General features: G+C 39.3%; 1 protein-coding gene across 1 annotated transcript; it reads right to left on the reverse strand.

Annotated features, from left to right (window-relative positions):
* Positions 1-1,211: 1,211 nt before the first annotated feature.
* man1b1a (mannosidase, alpha, class 1B, member 1a) lies at positions 1,212-20,277 on the reverse strand. Its single transcript, XM_044334094.1, has 14 exons — positions 19,991-20,277; positions 18,530-18,667; positions 14,944-15,052; positions 13,759-14,054; positions 13,289-13,431; positions 12,952-13,070; positions 12,010-12,201; positions 11,591-11,739; positions 11,238-11,426; positions 10,576-10,766; positions 10,069-10,189; positions 9,471-9,665; positions 7,189-7,320; positions 1,212-5,994 (listed from the first exon to the last, which is right to left on the reverse strand). Exons 2-14 carry the CDS (start codon positions 18,629-18,631, stop codon positions 5,785-5,787), a joined length of 2,148 nt encoding a protein of 715 aa, XP_044190029.1. The 5' UTR covers positions 18,632-18,667; positions 19,991-20,277; the 3' UTR covers positions 1,212-5,784.
* Positions 20,278-21,384: the final 1,107 nt, after the last annotated feature.

The raw sequence follows: 21,384 nt of genomic DNA on the forward strand, positions 1-21,384 counted from the left end.
AATCGTGTTCACACATCAGTCATGGTAGCCTGTTCACTCCTAATGGCATGTCAGTCAAACAGACACAGTCACTTGTTGCAAAAGGTTGAAAGATCCTGAAGTTCTTCTGGACACAGAAAAATAAAAACGAATTGGAAATATATAGAGAAATTAAAAAAATGGAAAATAATGATTATTTTGAGATTAGGAAGAGATGACTCTATTCATATAGTGCTGTTGCAATAACATGCACTGTATTGCAACAGCAGCATATATATGCATGGTCCTTCTCTTTTTATTGATCACACTCCTTTTGTACCCGCTGCAAAGACTTGACACAGGCAGACACTCTGCAATTTATTCTTTTAAGATGAAAAACACTTCCTGAGCGCTGCTTTGTGCATTAATGAACAACTACAGTACAAGCCACTGCATTCATTAGGATCATTAGGAAGTGTGTGTTTCTGGTGAAGACAGTGATGGATGGTTTCTACTGCCCCCTGGTGTTGGAGTACTGACAATCTCTAGTTTTTAGAAGTCAGCCAAAGGCATCTCAAGTTGATGTTTTAGTATGCGATTGATGAACATGCAATCCCCAAACCCATAACCATCAGTCTGCTCAGCCTCCACTCTTGTGGGAAGGTTTTACACAAGAGTTTGGAACGTGTCTGCAGGAATTTGCTCCTTAGGTCACGACTCAGCTGACTACCAATGTCAAATAAATGACAGCTGACACTGCTTTGAATGCAGCAGTCTGATGACTCATGTGACAGCTTCAGTATTCTTCAAATGAAGTGCTTGTGAGATCATCTGCCAGCTTCTGAAACAGCACTTGCGAGAGCAGGATCGGGGCAGCGTCTGACAATTTTTGTAACTTCAGCCGCTTGATGTGGCGATTGGTGAGGTCTGTGTTGGTGTGTGAACTCCTTGATCAGGCTCTTTTTTCACTCCTTGCACAACTACCTCCTTCAGTTTTTGTGTGTACAAACAGGCCTAACATGAATATTTCAGGGGAGAGACTACAAAGACAAACAAGACACAGCATTCTTTGAGAGAGATCATGGAGGCAGTGTGACACAGCCAGAAGGAGGCTCTGACTGGGCTACATGTGGTCAGACGACACATCATATGACATCACACTAGTCCTTTTAAGGCATACTGAGGCCTTGAATCTTTTTCAGGATTTCCTTATGTTGTTTTTATTCATTCAAAACAAGATACGGTTCAAAACCTTCATTGAAAACCTTTATTTAAAAATGTAGTAGGCAGGAAAAAAGTTTGAATTTGGTGAACATTGCAGTAAGCCACAACTTGAGTTACAAAGTGCAGAATCAGTCATCTGTACAGTGAATGCGGATTTGACAAATGGCTGGGAATCAGCAGAGACAAACAGAGGCAAACACAGCACCATGAAAAGTACAAACGAAAAGGAGAAACTTCTATAACTGTGTCTGCTCTGAAAACTGAACACAGGGCAAAAGGGCAAATTAAAATAAATACTTTGCATTGTCTTCAAAATAGCCAGAAGAGTTATTGACTTAGTACACTGGCTCTGTCATCACGGAGAGTAGTGACCGCTGTGTCAAGATGTGGTTTTTTTCCCCTCTAGTATGGCTCAATTAATCGATTGCACCATTAAAAACAATATTGATCCATGTCTTTGGCCCCTCACTCACTGAAGCAGGAACCTCTGCAGGCAAGACACTGATGAACAACACTGATGCTTTGTCGCCCACATCTGTGTAAAATAGTTAAGTTGTCACTTTGCTATGGCTTGAGTTCAATAACAATCACATTAATAACATTTATCAACATTATCACAAGTGGAAGATTCAGCCAATCAGCTAATAAAAGTGTTGAATTGGACAAAATGCTTGATTAGTAGTCAAATACTGTACATCAAAACCTCCTTTTTCTTCAAAAAACCTTACAGTTCTAAACAAGGTTTTGCAGAATCAATTTCCTGACCATTACAGTTTATAAAAAAATGGGATCAGACTGCCTAATTTTCTTAAAAAATAGAAATAATAATTCCAATATGTGGAAAAAATCAGCAGTGAAAAATAATGACTATGTTAAATGACAAGTTGAAGTGAATTTAAATAGCTTGTGTGGGAGCTCACTGGGGAGCTTAATGAGTCATTTCTGGTCTTTTATCTTTTCTGTTACCATCAGTCTCTTTACACAAAATAATGATCATGAATATCTGACAAAGGCTGATTGATGCCAAAGATAAGAGAGGCAATTATACAGAGAGAGCAGAGCATTTATCAATGTGAAGACCCCGACGTTCATTGCATTTTAATGTTTTTGAGTTCTGACTTGAGATTTCCTATCCCTCTATGGATACAGTACATAGTACAACCCTTTGGTTTATGATGTCAATACTAATCAAGTGAAGGGAAAAAAAAGAATATAGGTCAAGCTAAAGACACGGCTGCTTTTCTTACATCATAAAAATTGGCTTTTGAAGAGACTTAACCTGTGAGCTTCCTGCTATGAGACACTGATGTGATATCACAATCACCCTCCAGTCTTTGTGGCACCATCTGAAACTTTCATTGTGATGAAGGATAAGCTGGCAATAATATAAACTTTTCTTACTGTCAACAAATCTTATGATATTGCCTGAGTATCCAAAGCCTGATATATCTTGATATATATTGTTGTCAAAAACTATTACACTCAAACCATATTAATATTGGTTAAGAGTTATTCCACATAGATTCAGTTTGGTTTCCTCACTCATCACCCGTGATCTGGTGATGGAATGGCTTTAGTTTTTACTGGCATTGTCCATAAAGCCGTTGCCCCTTTCAGACATGAACCTGGATGCTATTTTATATAGTAGCATCATGTTTGAAAAGTACCCAGAGTGGTTTGTCTGTGAAAGTCACACAACAATCTAGACTAGATTAGACAAGATATGACCTGGTGGCACTTTACAGGTCATGTCTGGGTTAAAGTGAACAGAGAAACATAAAAAGCTCATGTTTCGTTCAGCCCTCTTATAGCTCTGTAATGAATTTCTCATCTAATTATCATTCCTTATGCGGCAGGAATTGAAATCACTTTAATAAACCATGAAATACTATGAATGAGTCATTTTTAAGTTGTAGAACAGATGTTCTTACATCAAATGAGCCATTTTCAAAATGTATGTTTTAAATTAGGATATTAAATTTTCCCCCTTGATGTGTGATGCAATAGATTCAAACACACTCAGAAAATCACTTATTTATCAGACATCAGTCTTCGTAAATGAATGCCGCTTGGTATAAAATTAAGACCAGAAAGGGCTCAATAATCAGCAGATGCACGTTTGATTCAACAGACAGGTTAGAAACAGTTTACACAAAATATTTACATCCATATTGTTTTGTCACCCACACATCCAGAGTAAAAATACGAGCCATAAATCAAACTTTCACTCAGAGCACTTCACAAATAAACACCACTGATGCAGCAGCAATAAAAGACAACAGAAACAAACCACCGTAGCACAATATACGTTTCAATAGGCACAGCAGCGCATTGGCAAATGTAGTGCACATTCAGTGATGTTAGTTAGTATATGGCTCTCTGTTAGACAGACGTTCATTAACAAGAGAAGATGCTTAAAACCTGGACTTGACTGTCTGTCTTCACTGTGGAAAAATGAATCAAAACAGAAACTCTGGATTGAAGAATTGAAGGTGATAGTACAATAACAAAATGTAGGTTCAACCATCTTCAACACAGCAGCTACAGTACAACAGATATGTCCTTCAAAGTGATTTTTCAATGTTAGCATATGGAAAACAAGCGCTCCCACACTGCTCTACATCAATGTTTGACGGGGAGTCAGGGAATGCTAAACAGCAATGAATCAAATTCCTTCAAGTATGAAGAAAACAATTCAACAAACTTCACTTCTTATACAAGTTGGGTGTGATAAATGGATGAATGAACGGCTGCATGTATACTGTCCCTGACACAGGAAATGATCATGTTCCCAGTTGCTTTATTTTGCTTTAACTACACAGTAACTACAAATTTAAGACGGCATAGCAGCCTTAATTCATTTTCCTTCATGTGATGTAAAATAAGCGTTACACTCACTGAGTGTGTTTACATGCACACCAGTATTACAGTTGTGATCAGGCTGATGTAGCAGAGTGGTAAAGTCCTGTCAGCCTGAGACCAAAGTGGGTTTTTCCCTCCAGACTTTGACGATCAGAAACCTTGATCATGTTAGGATCATGTATCCAGAGACAATCAGGTTAGTCTGTGTTCCATATACACATCCCATCCTGAATGTAATCAAAACCAGGATGAGACTCAAAGCCGGCTTACTAGAGTGCATGTAAACGTACCTTCTGACAGGTGCATGTCTATGACAAACGTAAAATAATAAAAAAAAAAAAAAAAAAAAAATCACAGAACAAATGTCTACATTCATCAATAAAACAAGCTGTCATAATGTGTGCAGCCCTGAATCATCTAAGACTCATTCATTCATTACATCTCTATACAGTACATCTGTTTTACTTTTACACATTTAGGTCATATAGACATGACCTAAAAACTGTGACTTTTCTGCCACGTCCACATTAAATATAAACAACAACCAGGCTTCCCTTTGAAGACACAACGAGGTGTGAATGTGCAGTAATTTGTTATCTGTCAGCATCTAATAAATCACCGCTATATGTGTGACAGTGGTGCCGAATAAAGTAATCAATTTGAAGTTGAAGTGCAGTGCATTCTGGGGCTTCACAGTTGTTTAAATGTTCCATCTTAGTAACAATTATAACCAGTGTTTTAATCTGGTGGCCTCAAAGAAAGACAACCTACATTTGGTAAACTCAGCCAGGAGTCTGGAAAAAATTTGGTGAGAATCTACTGAGCTCAACACCTGGAGGCTGCACTGATCAGAAAATAAGCAACAGGAAAGAAGCAGTTTGTGACAAAGTAAAAGTACATTACTAATGTTTGTGTACCTAAACTTCCTAATACTTTAACTAGTCTTTATATAATTAAAGACATGCATGTTAGGTATTAGGAACACTCACACCTCTGCTTTACAGCAAGAACTGGCCTCAGAAGTGAAACTGGTTCCTGGGCGCTGCACTGCAGCTGCCTGCTGCTCCTGAATACTTATGATTGGACAAATACAGGACATATATTTCCCTAGAGGGATTAAAAATGAGAACTTTTTAAATGTATGTTTTATACTTAAGTGCACTGAATGTAGCCAAAGCAAAGACTTAAACAAGTAGTCAGGGATTCGTCGCCTAGAGCAATCTGTTTAAATAGAAGCTTATCTGAACATCTTTCATACATTTCCATGATTGGTTACTGCACCTTCAAACATTAGTGTATTAAAAGAATTGGTTGACCACCACAGTCACAGCCATGACACCTCACTACAGTATGTAGGATGAATGAGCGCTTTCCCCACATACATACATATAAAGAACAACTATCCAAGCCACTCAAGTAATAAAGCCCTTCCAAAATCTTCTTTCTTGCTTCCTGTTAGCCCTAGCAAGCCCAAACTGATTTTTACAAAAGTTGTTTACAGTAGAGACCAGCTCTATCACAAACATTTTCCTTAGGAAAAATTAAAAAAAAGGAAAATCCAAAATAAATTCCTCCACATGGAAACGTATCAAAGTACAGGTGGACGGCACATATCTGCTTTACTGCTAAACACAGCAGTCCAGTCTGGACGGTTGCTTGTAGACTTGCCTGACTGAGCGGCCGTTACAGTCATTGACTCATACGGGCCAGATCTTTACAGATGTCTCCTGTATGGTCACATCACTTTGGTGGAGAGGGCCATATGGGGAGTGGATGGGCCTCTGTGTTGAAGACATACTTGTCTAGACTGAGCAGCTCCAAGTCGTCAGAGAAGAGCAGGTACAGGTACTTCAGTGTCTCGCCGAGGAAGAAGCTCTCCATCTTGTCACGGGGCCCGGGGTTAACGGGGTCACGGACGTTGTTAATGGACGTGTAGCCGCCATCGGAGACCTGCAGAGGTGGAGGTATTAGGTCAGTTACTGAATAGAAAACTTCAGAGAGTATTTTGGTATATACAATTACTTCTGTTGTGTTGTAAAGACATCTATGATGGTCTAAAGGCTGCAGTTCCCAAGCCTTTTCTGTCATACCACCCCTTTGGAAGCAGAAAAACATGGCCCCTGTCCACCTTTAAACCAATGTAATTTTTTTCAACCATTAAAAATATAATACGAGCTACATTGAATGTCATTTCATTGAAATCACGATGCAAGTTAAACGTTTGCTCGAGCTGCCAGAATTATTTGACATAAAAGACACAAAGCTCTCCAGAACCCGAAAGCAAGATAGACTTCTTCAAATTATTTTGTCTTGACTTTTGTTTTGACTGACGTGTTTGCTTGATGAGCATCACCTGTTTTTCCACTGGGTGCCTCAGTGGTTAAGGTGCATACCACATAACTGTAATGTCCACAGTTTGATTCCTGGCCCGGGTGTACGACTACAGTATTTCACTTTTCATTTTGCTGAACTTGATTTTGAGTTTTTGTGATTTAAAACCACACCTAAACTGTATTCATGTAGTAAATACAATAATAGTCACAGAAAACACAGCACGAAATAAAACAAAAGAAGAATCAATTACCATTACAAGTCAAACATGAGCCAAATTAAAAGTCATGCAGTCAAATTGTGGTTTTATGTCTCGTTTACTTATAAACACTGTATATAGCATTATATGTTGTATGTGTGTATTTCCCTGATGGTTTTTAAATCTATGCACAGCTTCTCACAAGCACCTCTTATATGAAATACAGGAAGTTTTTTTCCAGAAAAAATATGTAAGCAAAACAGCTCAGCCAGCATGTGTGGTTCCATAATTGGTTGTCCTTAAGGGTTCACCAAAATCACAAATAAAACCAAAAACAAACAAACAACAACAACAAAAAAACATATTTTCTCACAAACCCCCAGTGGTATTTAGCCATGCAGATAAATTAAATTTAATATGTAGAGGTTTTGAATCATCTGCTGTCTCTGCTAATGACCAAATATAAAACTAGATACCACATGGAGCAGGTAGGAAAATATACCTGACTTGGATGACCTGACCTCTTAATAATGAAACAGGCCAAATAATTTTATTTCCTGGATAATTAAAAAATGTGATGAAACTAAAGCTAGTCTAAGGTCAGTTGTCTGTACCTTAGTGTACTTATTAAAGCTCTGCAGTATCTCCCATCCCCAGTCTTGGTACTTTGTGTCCTTAGTATATCTGTACATGTAGAACAGACTTTCCACCGTCTCTGGTCTTAGCAAGTTGTGTCTGTCTGCAGGCTGAAAGATAAAGGAGAAGTTGTCAGTAAATATTTAAATCAATAAAAGTAATCAGATAAAGTTCAGTCTCACAGCTTGACCCTTACTCAACCAAGCAGTCACACTGAAATTGAAAATGTTTGAAAACGTTTTATCGACAGTGAGCACACATGAGCTAAGCTACAGTTAAGATTAAATACAACTTAAGAGCAGACTCAGATTCAAAATTCAGTGTACGACTGCAGATCAGACATTAGGACAGCAGTGTCCCAGATATTTCGATGCTGCCTTCACAGCACTTTGAGGAGGGAAAAAAAGAAACAAAATTCTTAAGAGCATTTTTATGAGATTAGTTGTGGTTTCAAGCATGAAGAATCAAGAAAAACTATCATGACCAAACAGGATTTATAAAGGGGAGACTTGTGTCAGAATTATTAGACAGCTTTTCCACATCATGTATGCATCTGAATCAGATGCGCTCACTGCAGCTGTGTTCAGCTTAGATGCACAAAAAGCCTTTGATAGAGTGGTTTGGGAATACTTATGGGTGGTTTTGGAGGAAGTTGGACTTGATAGAAACTACATATCATGGTTAAAACACTTTACACTAATCCTTGTGTAGTTGTACAGACAGGTAATATTCTGTCCAAAACATTTTGCTTGCAGCGTCATATTTGTCAAGGCTGCTCATTGTCTCTTTCTGCTGTCACTGGAACTGTTGGCCCAGACAATCAGACTGAATCCCCACATCTCACCTATCAGTATACAAAGTACACAACATAAAATCTCTCTGTATGCGGACGAGGTATTACTCTACCTTACCAATATCTCCAGGTCTTTACCTCAAATTAACACATAAGATGACTCAAACTGGACATTTTATCCGATATCCAGAGACGATTTAATCTTAAAATGTCATGGCAAGACAGAATTCTATAATAAAATAATTAATAAAAATGAATGTTCTTAGTCAACTAAATTTTCTTTTTTCTATGATCCCTATGCCCCCACCAGCTAAATACTTTGATGAATTCCTCATTGGTTCTCTTTCATACCCACACTTCTTGCACAGATATAATATGTCACTTTGATATAATGCAAGAGACCCACACACATTATCTAGTGTCTGTGTGTCGTCTTTTTTTGTAGGTGTGTTTTTTTCTTTTTACTTCTTTTTGCAAGGCAATAGTGATATGTACATATTGTTTGTTTGCATGGTATCTTGTGTACAATGATTTTCATGTGTCAAATTCAATAACAAGTTGATCACAAAAAGAAAAGAATAAAGCAAAACTGATGTTTTGAAATCTTCTTGGTGCTAGATGTGACTCTGCTTACTTTAAAACAAACTGTAAAAAGTTATTTTTCCCAGGACTTATACATTTTGGTGAAATTCAATACTTTGTGCCGTAGGCCCACTGTTCAGGACTGTGTTTACAAAAGCACCACTGACTTGTGCACAAAGGACTTAAGTAAATAAAACAGAATAAAAGACAATTAATGAAATAGGGAATTTCTGAAAAGCTTGTCTTTACAAGTAATTCTTCAGCTGTCAATCAAAACAGCTCACAGTATCAGCCAATCCCCGATAGTCCAGTTTTTTTTTTTTTGTTTTACTTTCCCCCCCTTACTTTTCCATACATGTATCTGAGGTTAATGAAGGCAGCAGAGGAGATACTTACAAAAATACTAGACACTTCAATAAACCAAGACCTGGTAATGACAAACAAAATGAGTGCTGAGGAGGGTAGGGAAGGTTCACAACTCCCATGACAAATTTAAAATAACTGATTTTTATGCAACATTGTATTTACTGGCTCATTCAATCTGGTATAGGCTCTTTCTCCTTTTGGTTCTTTGGAGTCTTTTTTCATACAGATTTGCATTTCCATTCAGACGCATCAGCAACACACTAAAATGACAGCAGTGCTTCCCAATACACAATGACACTGCAAAAGATAAAAGACATTTAAATAACCATTACTGATCCCTAATATGTTTGTCCACTTCTAAAAGTAAATTGCCTGTTTTGGGGTTTTATTCAATCTTAAATTGAATTGAATTTTAAAGAGAATACATTTAGAAACCAACTTATGGTGCACAAACACAGAAAACAGAAACACACAAAAAAGGAAGATGATCAAACACCACCAGTCTGCTGTAAGCCTCACCTTGACAACAACATCGCGCCCGTCACTGGATTGCAGGCTGAAGTGTGCAATTTCCGGGCTCAGCCCAGTCTCCATCTGTTTGTACATCTGGTGACAGGTCTCCATCAGCTGCACAGCCAGATCCATATGGTCCCCTGGGAGGCCGTTGTGGGCCCCCAGCGCCAAGGTTCCTGGCAGGAAGCACACCAGGTGGTCCTGAAGGGGAGCGACAGCGGGAAAGGTGCAATCAGGAAGGAAGGGACAGAAGAATGATGAGAGATAATGATGATAGCCGAGAGTTGGAATTGATTGGACTGGCTGATAGAGTGACTGCACAAGTCTGTACAGCTACTGATTCAACAAAAGCACAAAGGCTGATTGATTCAACAAGGCGGCCATTGTTTGTTTTGGCAGAGTGCAAAATACCCTGTAACCATCAGGGGGTCCTGTGCTGTGTGGTACTTCCAAATCACAGTAAGCCTATGTCAGCCACAAGCTATACACATCATCACCACAAAATGAGTTTTGAGGTTTTCAGCAGGTCCGAAGGTAATTAAAGGATCCAAGACCCCCTGACAACCCTGTATTTTGCACACTGAATTTCGTTGAACATCTCTACCATTTTAGCATTGAAGCGGTTATGTGACAACTCTCCAACAAAGGTCAATCTGCTGGGCCCCGTCTGTCTCACAAGGTGTTTTTTCACTCCTTCAATAGCCTGAAGGTAGTCCTCCAACAGGCTGAACAAAACACAGAAAAGAAATAGGACATGTTAGTTATATAAATAATATTGTATAATAATATATGATATAATATAATATATTATATTCAGGGATGGGCAATAAGACTGATATCAATATCACATTTTTAAAAAGATGTCGACATATATCACAATATGGCAAATCATTAATGCACCATTCCACTAAAAGTTGACTACTGTGTCGGATCATATTATCCTCAAAATGTCTCTGCATTAATGTTTTATTTTCTGGCTCTAAAGTGATTCTGACTTTGTGAATATACTCCAAATTTGCTTTTCCACGGCTTTGTTGTTCCAGCTTTTACAATCCAGTGTTTTCATTCACAATCACAGAACAGCATCTCAGAAATGTAAAGTTGTAATTACTCGTCTTCTGTCTTGCCTCCCTGGATCCACTGTTTGAGCAGGTATTCATAGTAGCTGTCTGCCCTGGCGCCCAGTGTGAAGACTCCTTTGTGGGTGAACTGGCCACTGTTGGTGTTGATGAACATGGGCACCAGGCCGTCATGTTTGCCTGGAAGCTTGTGGACCAGCTTCATTACCTCGTTCACAACCTCCTGGAGATATGAAAAAGGAGAGCTGACATTAACACCAAGACATGAGATAATGAATCCACTGGCCACTGGTGTGTGGGAACATTTGTGGGAATATTTAAATAAAAAAAAAAAATACTGCTACAAGAAATTTCTCATTGGAAAATTATCAGCAATTTCACACTTTGATGAAACTGGGCTCACCCAAAGCCATGTCTCACAGGCTTGGCTCAACTTATGACAGAAATTATTCAAGTTCATGTCAGACTGGGCTGAAAATCTTCAGGCACAAGCTCTGGTTTCTGGAATCACTCACAAACTGACAACATGATGGATTTAAAGCAAATCCTACCTTGTCACTTCAATTGATCACACAAGTCTTTGCGAGCTCTTCTAAATGTCTGATTTGAACTGAACTGAAACCCTCTATCTCAACCCAGGAAATGTTTTTAACAGTGTATTTTACTGTTATGGAGGCCCTCCAGGTGTCCTGACCTGGTACAGCGGGTCCTGAGTGAGGTGGCTCAGCTCTCTGAATTCCAGCTGAATGCTTGTGACCTCAGCCAGTGTGCTGTCTGATGTCCATCGAGGAGGGTGGGCTGTTCCCTTTCCAATGTTGACGTCTGAGAATGGGATCTTTGAGGGTGTTTTGAAAGCGGGCATCAACCTGGACCCCAGGTCTTTCTTTAAGTGGAAAGAAGAAACTGAATTACAAGGTAAAATAACTTTTCTGTCTTTTATAAGTTAAGTATCGTATTTAAAGTATTTTGGTAAAACTCAGAGCCCTAAACGTAATCATTATGTTCTAAAACAAAACAGACGAAAAAACAACAGTGAGAATGGCTCACAGCTTTCTCTAGGAAAAGATGGTCTCCTGTTAGATGGTAGGTGCTCAGCAGGCCCCCAAGGACGCGGATGGTCGTCTCAAAAAGATTCACGTCCACGTTTTTGTTGAAGGACAGCTCTTTCTCTACCCAGTCCTTTGCCTCTGCAAACTCTGTGTGGAGTGAGGCAGAGTACAAACCTCAGTCACTGATCAACATGTATCTGCAGCTTGAGCATCCAAAACTGTCAAGTATCAAGCCAAAAGGAAATTTTAGAGATTGGACAATTATGTCCATAGAATGTAAAAGGAAAGATGCAAGTAAATGCATGCAGATTTCCTTATGGCAGCGCAAATTCCGAAAAAAATTTTTTTGTTGTCTGTCCCAAAACTCTATATTGGTATTATCTACCAGCCCTATTATACAGGAAAGATATACAGTACCTTCTTTTAAGCCCATAATCCACATGGTGTCCAGAGAATCAATGAGTGTCAAACCCAATCCAAACCACTCGCCAAAAGACTTGGAGATGGGCTTGAGCTCATCATGACCCCAGGCGTAGTCCTTATAGCCTTTCCATGCATGTCGGAAGGCATCACGTACTGCCTCAAGTCTGTCCACAGCTCCAGCTGAAACTACAAACAAAGGCCCACAAAGGAATGAATAAGAGATAAAAGCATAATCTTAAAAGTCTTTTTCCTCTGGGAAGCTCTCTCAACAATGCACATCTCGTTTTCTGATTATTTTCAGTAGAAGGAATACTCTGTGCCATGTGTGGCTGCTTTGAGCATAGCAAGTTAAAAAGTGTTCGAATTTTAAGCAAAAAAGAGATGCTGGTCTTTAAAACAGCATATACCAGTAGAGCTGGCCAACACTACATTAAAGAATCTGTATGACAGGAAAAAAGTTTCTCAGTAGAACCAAAAAAGCACGAAAAGTTTGTATTTTCCTCTGCTCCTGGAAGAACAGAACAAGACTAAGAGTCTAAAGCCATGCTAGTGGCTCTGTGAGTCTGCAGTTGGGCACAGCAGTGCTTTGAGCTAAAAGCTAACATGCTCACAATGACAATGTTAACATGTTAATGTTAAGTAGCTGTAATGTTAACTATCTTAGTTTAGTGTTTAGTCCAATTAGCACTAAACACAAAGTACAGCTGAGGCTGATGGGCATTTCATTAAAGGAAAAGTCAGAGGGTCACCAAAGTCATTAGAACGTATGCTCTAGAGAACTTGAATACCTGTACCAAATTTCATGACATTCAACCTAATAGTTGTCAAGATTTTTCACTTTAATCCACAAATGTCAACCTCATGGTGGTGCTCTGTATATCCTCTGGGCCACGCTAACAGCCATGCTGCTAGCATGAGTATAAGTGCAGTACTGACCTGCCAGTGGGACGGTGTCAGCAGGGTTGGCTGGTGCTGGGGGTGCTGCAGCTTCTTTCTCATTGGCTGAGGGAGAAGGCTCTGTGGCCTGATCGGCTTCAATCATCGCTCCTCGCCAGCTGCATGACAAAAATAAAAACCTGTCTTAGATCTAAATTATTTACTGCTTTTCTGATAGATTTATAGGAACAACAGTTGGTCCAGGGCCTTGAGGCAGCTGGAAAATAATTGATTCTGATCTTCTGAGCACTATCTTGCATGCCCTCTACTTTTCTCAACAGTTCCAAAAACTTCTGTACAGTTGTTTATAGAGAAAAGAAGCAAACAATTAGACCACCTGACAATCTTCTTTTCTTTTTCCTCTTCCTCTCCTTCATCTTGAACCACCTCTTGTTCTTGCCTTTCCCCACCAACTGTGTCTGAAACATTTCCACCTTTCTGCAGGCTCGGTGGACCTCTCTTGTTTGGGAATGGCTTTTTCTGTGGATAAGCAAACAGCTAGAGCTAGGCACAAAGTACCCAAATGATGGTGTCAGGTCTTGTTGCCATCTGACATTTTTCTCCCAAGCACAGTAAGTTGTCTTTTGAAAAATAAGTAATTGACTGTATCTGTGGCAGTCAGATTGTGTCTGAATGTAATTCATATGTAAGACCAACACACATTAAGATATATACTTAATATGATAGATATTTGCAGGCAGGGTCATTTTAACTTCTGGCAAGGAATGGCAGATGAAAATGATTGAACCTCAGCCAACTCTAGCATTTAAGTCATGGTGAAATAAAAAATATAAACACAACTCTGACCTTGATGGGGGGTTTTGCCAAAATAGGCATGTTTGGTCCTTTAAGCTCCGCCACAGAATCTGGACCCAAAGCATCTGGAACCACAGCGTCTGGAACCACAGCGCCTGGAACCACAGCATCTGGGACCACAGCATCTGGGACCACAGCATCTGGGACCACAGCTGGCCCCAGATGTGGCCCCGCCACAGGAGCTGGAGTTTTACCTGCAGCTGGACCCAAAACAGGCTTCACACCTGGAGGCACAGGCTTTAAGTCTCTATCATTCAGTTCCAGCCAGTCCTCCCTGTCAGACAACCCTATACACACACACACACACACACACACAAACACACACACACACACACACACACACACACAGAATAAATAAGTAAACAAGCTAACACCACATCCACATTATGACAGCTAAATCTGAAAATGCTCGTCCACACTGAAACCCCAAAACAATGAGAAAATGACTGACTCTCCTTCCTCCCCTTTCAATCAGCAAACAACAGGCGTATGTGTCTGACAGAACTGATGAGCCTCTATTTGAATCGATACAGTTGCCTCTGTAGGCTGTGTGGCTGCTGAAGTTTTACTCATGCAATACGCTCGTAATCAACCTGAAGTGCCTTTTGAGGCTTCAAGCCTATTTTCTTGTTTTAAATGCGTAACTACAGTGATTGTGTGTTGGACTCACAAGTACTGTGCCTGGATACATCATATGTAGACAGTGAAGGAGGACTGAAGCTGTTGCTGCTTTACATGTTACCATACAGCCTGTAGACCAATGTCAGAGCCAAGAGGGCACAGACACAGCCCAGTTACTTCCAGTCCAAACTGGTTGACTATGACTATGTATGTTATATACTGTATATATATATATATATGTATATCTTACTGTCTTTCAATCCAAGACTTAAAGCAAGCAGGTGTGCCCAAACACACATGCACAAAAACTAATCTAAACAAAGAGGAAACTAACACAGCATCTCATGATGTTCCACTAATCACCTGCAATCCATCATAACCACCAAACAACAGGCAAATATCCAACTCATCAACTTCAACTGGTCATGCAGCAACCTGTACAACTATAAATAATGACAGACTCTCTGTCTCTGCCTGTGTGTGTGTGTGTGTGTGTGTGTGTGTGTGTGTGTGTGTGTGTGTGTATGAGCCTGGCATCATGTGAGCATCACTTACCTTTCCACTGCTCTGTGATGCTGGGATAGGACAGCAGTCCAAATATGAGCAGCAGAGCCAGCAGGAACAGGATGAGGCTTCGCTGGAGCCGAGACAGCTGCTTCCATTTCTGCAGGCGGATAAACAAACAGAACTTACTACATTGAAACATGTCGAAGCTCTGAATGAAAATCACAAGCATCTGTCAGCAGATTCGAACACCCCCTAAAATATCTCAGAAATGTGTTGACGCTTCCTTTAGAAACAGCACAGTGTAAGAAGGACATGGGTAATGGCGTTCTCTGACGGTTAATGATCAAAATTAAAAGATCCCAAAATACTTTGATCGAAAAACAACATCACATAAATTCTTATCTATCCTGAGAGAACAGCATGAAAGAGGAAAAAAAGAGCAAAAAAAATGCTTTCAAAACAAAATGCTTTGTATGTCTTACCCTGTATGAACACAACATCTCTCTCCACCTGATGTATTAAGCCCAGTGACAGCTTACAAATAAACGATCTAAGCAGCTCAACCCAGCAGTGCAGAGGGAGGGACAGAGTTGGAATCTCTCAGGAGAGAAGGCTAACAGGCAGGCTAGAGTGGTACCGCTCTGTTACCTGCTCTAATTAACACCTGTGCAACACCAGGAAACCATTGAGCCATCGCTTGTGAGCAACGACAGAACGCACAACAGACTTTATCTCAGGGGGGATAGCTTTATTTTACTTTCGTAGCTCATTCAACACCACATACTCAAAGCTACAGCAAAAAGACATTTTATACAGTCCAAAGTTTTGCACATATTTTATCTGAACACTTGGTTTAGAACGACCAGAGGACTCATGATTCAATATTATGCTTTTTGAAAATGTGCGATATGCTCAGAAGTGCACTACGATGATATAAAGTGATTTATTGCCTTTTGTGATTGTCCCTCCCAAAAACACAGTCACCATCTAGCTGTTTTCTGAGGCTTTCGGGCAAATCTCACAGCCTTCTTCAGTGAATGAAATTTGCTCAGGTGTCGTCTCGTGACCTAAGTATGGCTTAGACTTTAAATTACATGATAACAGTGAACATAGGTAACGTGATGATACCTAAGCGTGTTCCATTCACTGAAGAAAACTGTGAGATATTGTCAAAAGCTCTGGGGAAAAAGCTAGCAAGTAAACCCTGAGTTTAAAATATCTTATCTTATAATGTAGGAAACATAATTTATCAACCAGGCATGTATGGTATGTTGTGACTGTGTCTGTCCCTGACATGCCAACTGACTATGTGAACAACAATGTAATTAATATTTTTCCTTTTAAAAAATTGGATACTGCACAATGAGCAAGAGACAATTATTCATTTGCTCTATCTGCACTGGACTGGAAGCTGAGAAACTCACTTGGCAGGTTGACTGCCAAACAAAAACACATCACATACACACTAATGAGTGCTACACCTCATTGCATGTCAGCATGTCAGCTTCCAACCCGACATGCATGTCTTTGGAAATGTTGAAGAAAAACCAATGTGAATAGCATTAAAACACTAAGAGAAGTCCTCTTTGTTGTTTGAGGAGCAAACACTGAGCCAACAAGCCAATATGATTTACGGAAAATGGTTTTCTCAGGAGCCATAAACCGTGATCAAATTTGACAACGCACAGGTACAGGGGGAGCGCCGAGCCAGATCGACGTCCCTGCTCTAAAGCTGGTTTTATGTCTGTTGATATACGGCTGAAGCAAAATGTAACAGATCAGTCAACGAAAGCAATGGTTCGCCTTTTAAATTCATATCGCTGACAACAGAATGAATTGTGTTTATGAGAGCTGACCATGCTGGTTTTACCCTTATGGAAATGTGACAGAAGTAATCATGTTGAAATGATGATTGATATGGGCATCTGCAGATTTTTTGAAAGCCAAATTAAAATCCTTTTAATTCTACTTGGTGTTATATACCAGTTTTAAGATGATAAAAACAATGCAAAATAAGGAACGAAGCTGAAAATATCAGAGCATTTCACTATCTAAGACTCCAAATTTTTTGAGAAATAAAAGTGATCATTGATTTAAAATAAAGAATTGATGGATCGTCTGACAATATTTAAAATAAAGCAATATCTTCAAAAAACAAAGTGTGTTTGGTGAAAAACTGGAAGCATTTCTATCTGAGGCCTTAAATTTGATTACTGAACTGGTGAAAACAGTGTTACATAAACATAACCAGTGGACAACCAACCTTATTATGAGTGAGGTTGTAAGACCAGTTGTACAAGTATGAAGGATGAAACCAGTAAACAAAGCAGCAACAAAAGTTTGAGATGGGAAATAAGTGCAACATAATATACCTGTACAACCCGAGTATCAGAACTAACAAAGACGATGCGGGGGCGGGGGGGTGGGGGGGCTGCATAGTGAGAGGGTATAAGGAGGAGAGAGAAGCGTAAGTAAAGAAAACAAGATTTTAGAGACAGAAGAGACGGTGAGATGAACAGAACATGTTTTATCTCACTGTAGTAATCAGACACAGAGTGCGCTCGGGGGATGCTTTTATCTAAAGTGTTTGAAAGTTCAGGCTGCTGTACAACAAAAGAGGAGTGAGAAAGGAAGACTGAAATCCAATAATTGATTTGTCACAAAAAAAGATACATTTCATAAAGACAGACAATCTGTCTCAGCGGAATGAACAGAATCATAACCGAACAGATGGATGCTTACAATGGACGCCTTTTTTTGCGGAGCACACAATCAGTCAGAACTGAGGAATCCATCAACAAGGGCTGGGCTGACTGACATATATATGATGAGATGGCAGACATTTGTCAACAGAGATTTATTCTGTTTATATCAGGCCAACCGTTATTTTAGTATATCTTGTTTTATGGTGTTGTGGACAATGTTGCAAATCACTGAGCACTACAGCTTCATGGCAATATTGAATTTATAGCATTTTTACATGAATATGTTGAAGTATCTTGATTTCTCAGGTATTTAATTCACTTAATTACCAAAAACACAGATTCCTATCAATTTATTTGATCAATTAGCAGTTTCTCAGTTGAATTTCTATAAAATGTACTGCATCAAACTATAAAGATTAATTACAAATGAAGAGAAAAAGTAAGATAAGGTGTCTTGGTAAGGTGATGAAGGGATGAACACCATTCTCTTATTTGGTATTTTGATGATTGCGGTGGGGAGCGCTGTCTAACACATCATTCCTAATTTCCCATTGATGTTGAGTTGGGTTGACTGTCAAGACCATAGCATTTGATTCACATTTTCATATGAATCCATTCAGTGAGCCCCTGTGCCCTGTTTAGAAGTACTGTGCAACTGTTATGTTTCTCCACTCATTTATTCAGGTTTTTGTTTTCATTTGTCTCTGTGTGTAAATCTTGATACAAAATTAGATATAGCATGCGAGACGATTTTATCCATATCGCTAACATTTACCATAAACCATAACACTGATGCTTAGCAATGATGTGTACAGACTTACAGATATAAACCAGAGCCAGAGAACAGCAGCAAGCTGTCTGGTGTGAATTGTCATTCATCAAATCCAGTAAAACCCATGATGTGCTAGCTGCACTACAGGACCACTCACCCTCCAGCAGGACTGTCTCCGGTGTTTGCCGTTGTTGTACGTGTGACTGTGCGGGTCACTGAGTGTCAGAGAGATGAAGTCCTTTCTGGAAGGCGGATACATCCTCTGATCAGGGCAGGCAGTCGTAGGTCATAGAAGCTGCATTCGGATAAGTAGAAAACACAGTTAGACTGTTTTAGGAAATGATTATTTCCTAAAAAATGAAAATAACAAGACATCAGGAAGCCTGACATGTTGGCCAGATGAGATGAATATAGTATTGGACATTCATCTCATCTGGCCAACATGTCAGGTTTCCTGATGTCTTGTTATTTTCATTTTTAGTTAAAATTCTGTGTATGTATGCTGCTACTGTTTCCAGTTGATAAAAAGATATTTAATACTGAAATGTTAATTTTACTACTGAAATTTTCCAAAAAGGAAGCCAAAAATTGTCACTGTTTGATTTGAGACTTTATTTGAGCAACATCTGCCACCAGCGGCAGCTGCACTGATCAAAGTCCACCAACTTAACTTGCTTGAACTCACTTCAACCCAGTAACATGAGTCATATGAAATACAGTGACGCTGACTATTGATTGTGCATTAGGCTTCCTATTATGTCACCTAAACATATTGCGACATTTACTTCATTTATGCTTTTGTAAATAATGCATTAGACTATAGATTCAACTGTATTGTCACTGAACGAGTACAAGTGCTTAACAATGAGATGCAGTTGGCATCTAGCCAGAGTGCAATTTAGGCATAAAGTGCTGGTGTGCATGATATAAATTACTATGAGCAGGTTACAAGATATACAAGATGTAGATATACAGATATACACTTGTGCAGTGATGCAGTATGTCATATAAAGTGACGTTGTGGTGAGTAAATAGTTCATTATCTATTCATATAAGACATAAAATTTATAAAATATTCGTGGCTGTTCAGACTCATCCAATGTTTTCATCATCATCATCATCATCATCATCCTCCTCCTCTTCAGTACCATGGACAGCTGACGTTATGACGCTGTCGGCCAGACACAGGTGTATAAATTTGGAGGGGCTCTTAAAAATACTTTTAATATTGGTTGTTATCAGGAAACATTCATCTCGAATACAGTGATGCTCCTTGAAGCAGTCACGTAGTCTTTGTAAAAAAGCTTTATCATAGATAGGCAAAGCTAAATGGAGTTTAAATGACAATAACACGGACTGCAGTCTTGCAGCTTGTTACTTAAAGCAGAAGTCTTGTTGGTATAATTAATGGACTGTAGAAATATTGCAGGAATGCAATCACTATTCTAAACAAAAGCTAGATGTATCCATTAACTACAGCGACGGAGCAACTTAAGCTAAATAGGCGAATTTGCTACCTTTCTGTCCTGCCTTCCTAACTTCACTGACATGCTGTTTAAACACAAAAATTACCAAAAAAGTGAGGTATTAGTTAAACATGCAGCTGCCTCCCCCTCACCTTCGTCTCACAGCGACGTTATTCTCCTGAAAGCTAACCAGCTAGCCAGGAGATGCTCGCTTCTTCGGCGTGTTTTTGAATGGAAAATGGCACTATTCGGCTGCTAGAAGAGCCAACATGTGACACAATAGTCCGTCTGACTGTCACACAAAATGACCAGTTGTTATATGGAATGTCAAAAAAATGAAACTGCGGGGAACATGGCTAAAGTTAGCGTGTGAGTGGGGAGAGACACATACGGAAACGTAAGAGCTGACGAGGAATGATGCTGTGCGTCATGTAACGTCAGCACGTGTTCCTAAGGTTTGAGCGTTAACCCTTAACAACCCGTGAAAACCATAAACTATATAAATATATGTATATACAGTCTGTGGAGAACACCAATATTCCCAGCTACTGCTATTTTTACAAAAAAGTTTTTGTGCCTTTGAATTCAAATCGTGTTTTTTGAGTGTATTTTTTTGTCAAATGGAAAGTTTGCAAAACCTTGAGCAGTATTTATACAAATTAAATGTATGGTTTTAAAATGCATGTCTAACGCTAAAGGGTGTGTGACGCTGACAATATCTGTCATAAACCTCAAAAAAATTAATTTACAGTAGGTTTGTAAATATAATCCGATTACTTCATCTGAGAACAAAGAACACTTAGTCAACATTTGGTTGTGTATGTATTTTTTTTAATTCAGCTGAAAAATTCTTTGAATGAGCTGATGGAGGGATCACACAAGACAGATGTCCAGCATGTCATTTCATTTCACACTTTTCAAAATGCTAATTTGTACAAAACAAGTAACAATGATCAGTCTCAGCCAGCTAAGGCAATCATATGGAATGATGATATAACAAATCTAAATACAAATAGGAAACAATGAAGTCAGAACTGCAGACCCGTGACTAAGATGCTTAAACTTCAGTCTAAGTCTTCTGGTTGACATAAAGATGAGTGAAATTTTACATAGCAATGACATACCTCAGCCTCACGAAAACCACAGAGGCCCTCTAGTTTACCACAGTTAAGAATTTCTTACAAGGAAGAAAATTAAGTTTTGGTGTTTTCCGCCTGCAGAGCTGCTGTTTTGGCTGAGCTAGTGGACTATACTCTCATCACAAACTCCCTGAGATCTCACTCAAATGTATTCTCAACCCCCTGCAGGATGCACATACACCACTCATCACTCACCGCTGATCAGCTCTAGGACACAAACACCAAATCCTGATTCTGCTGAGAAGCTACAAGGCTCGCCTCTTTTCTCTGGACCAAAGCACTTCTCAGATTGCATGAAGCAGAGACTCAGGTCAACAGCAATTACGTGACTTTAAATGTGTGGTAATAGGTACTTTTTTTCACCATGGGGCCAAAGAAGCACTGCAGGGCCAGGGTACTACTGTACT

This window comes from Thunnus albacares, chromosome 18, assembly GCF_914725855.1.
Source record: "Thunnus albacares chromosome 18, fThuAlb1.1, whole genome shotgun sequence".
Lineage (NCBI taxonomy): Eukaryota > Metazoa > Chordata > Actinopteri > Scombriformes > Scombridae > Thunnus > Thunnus albacares.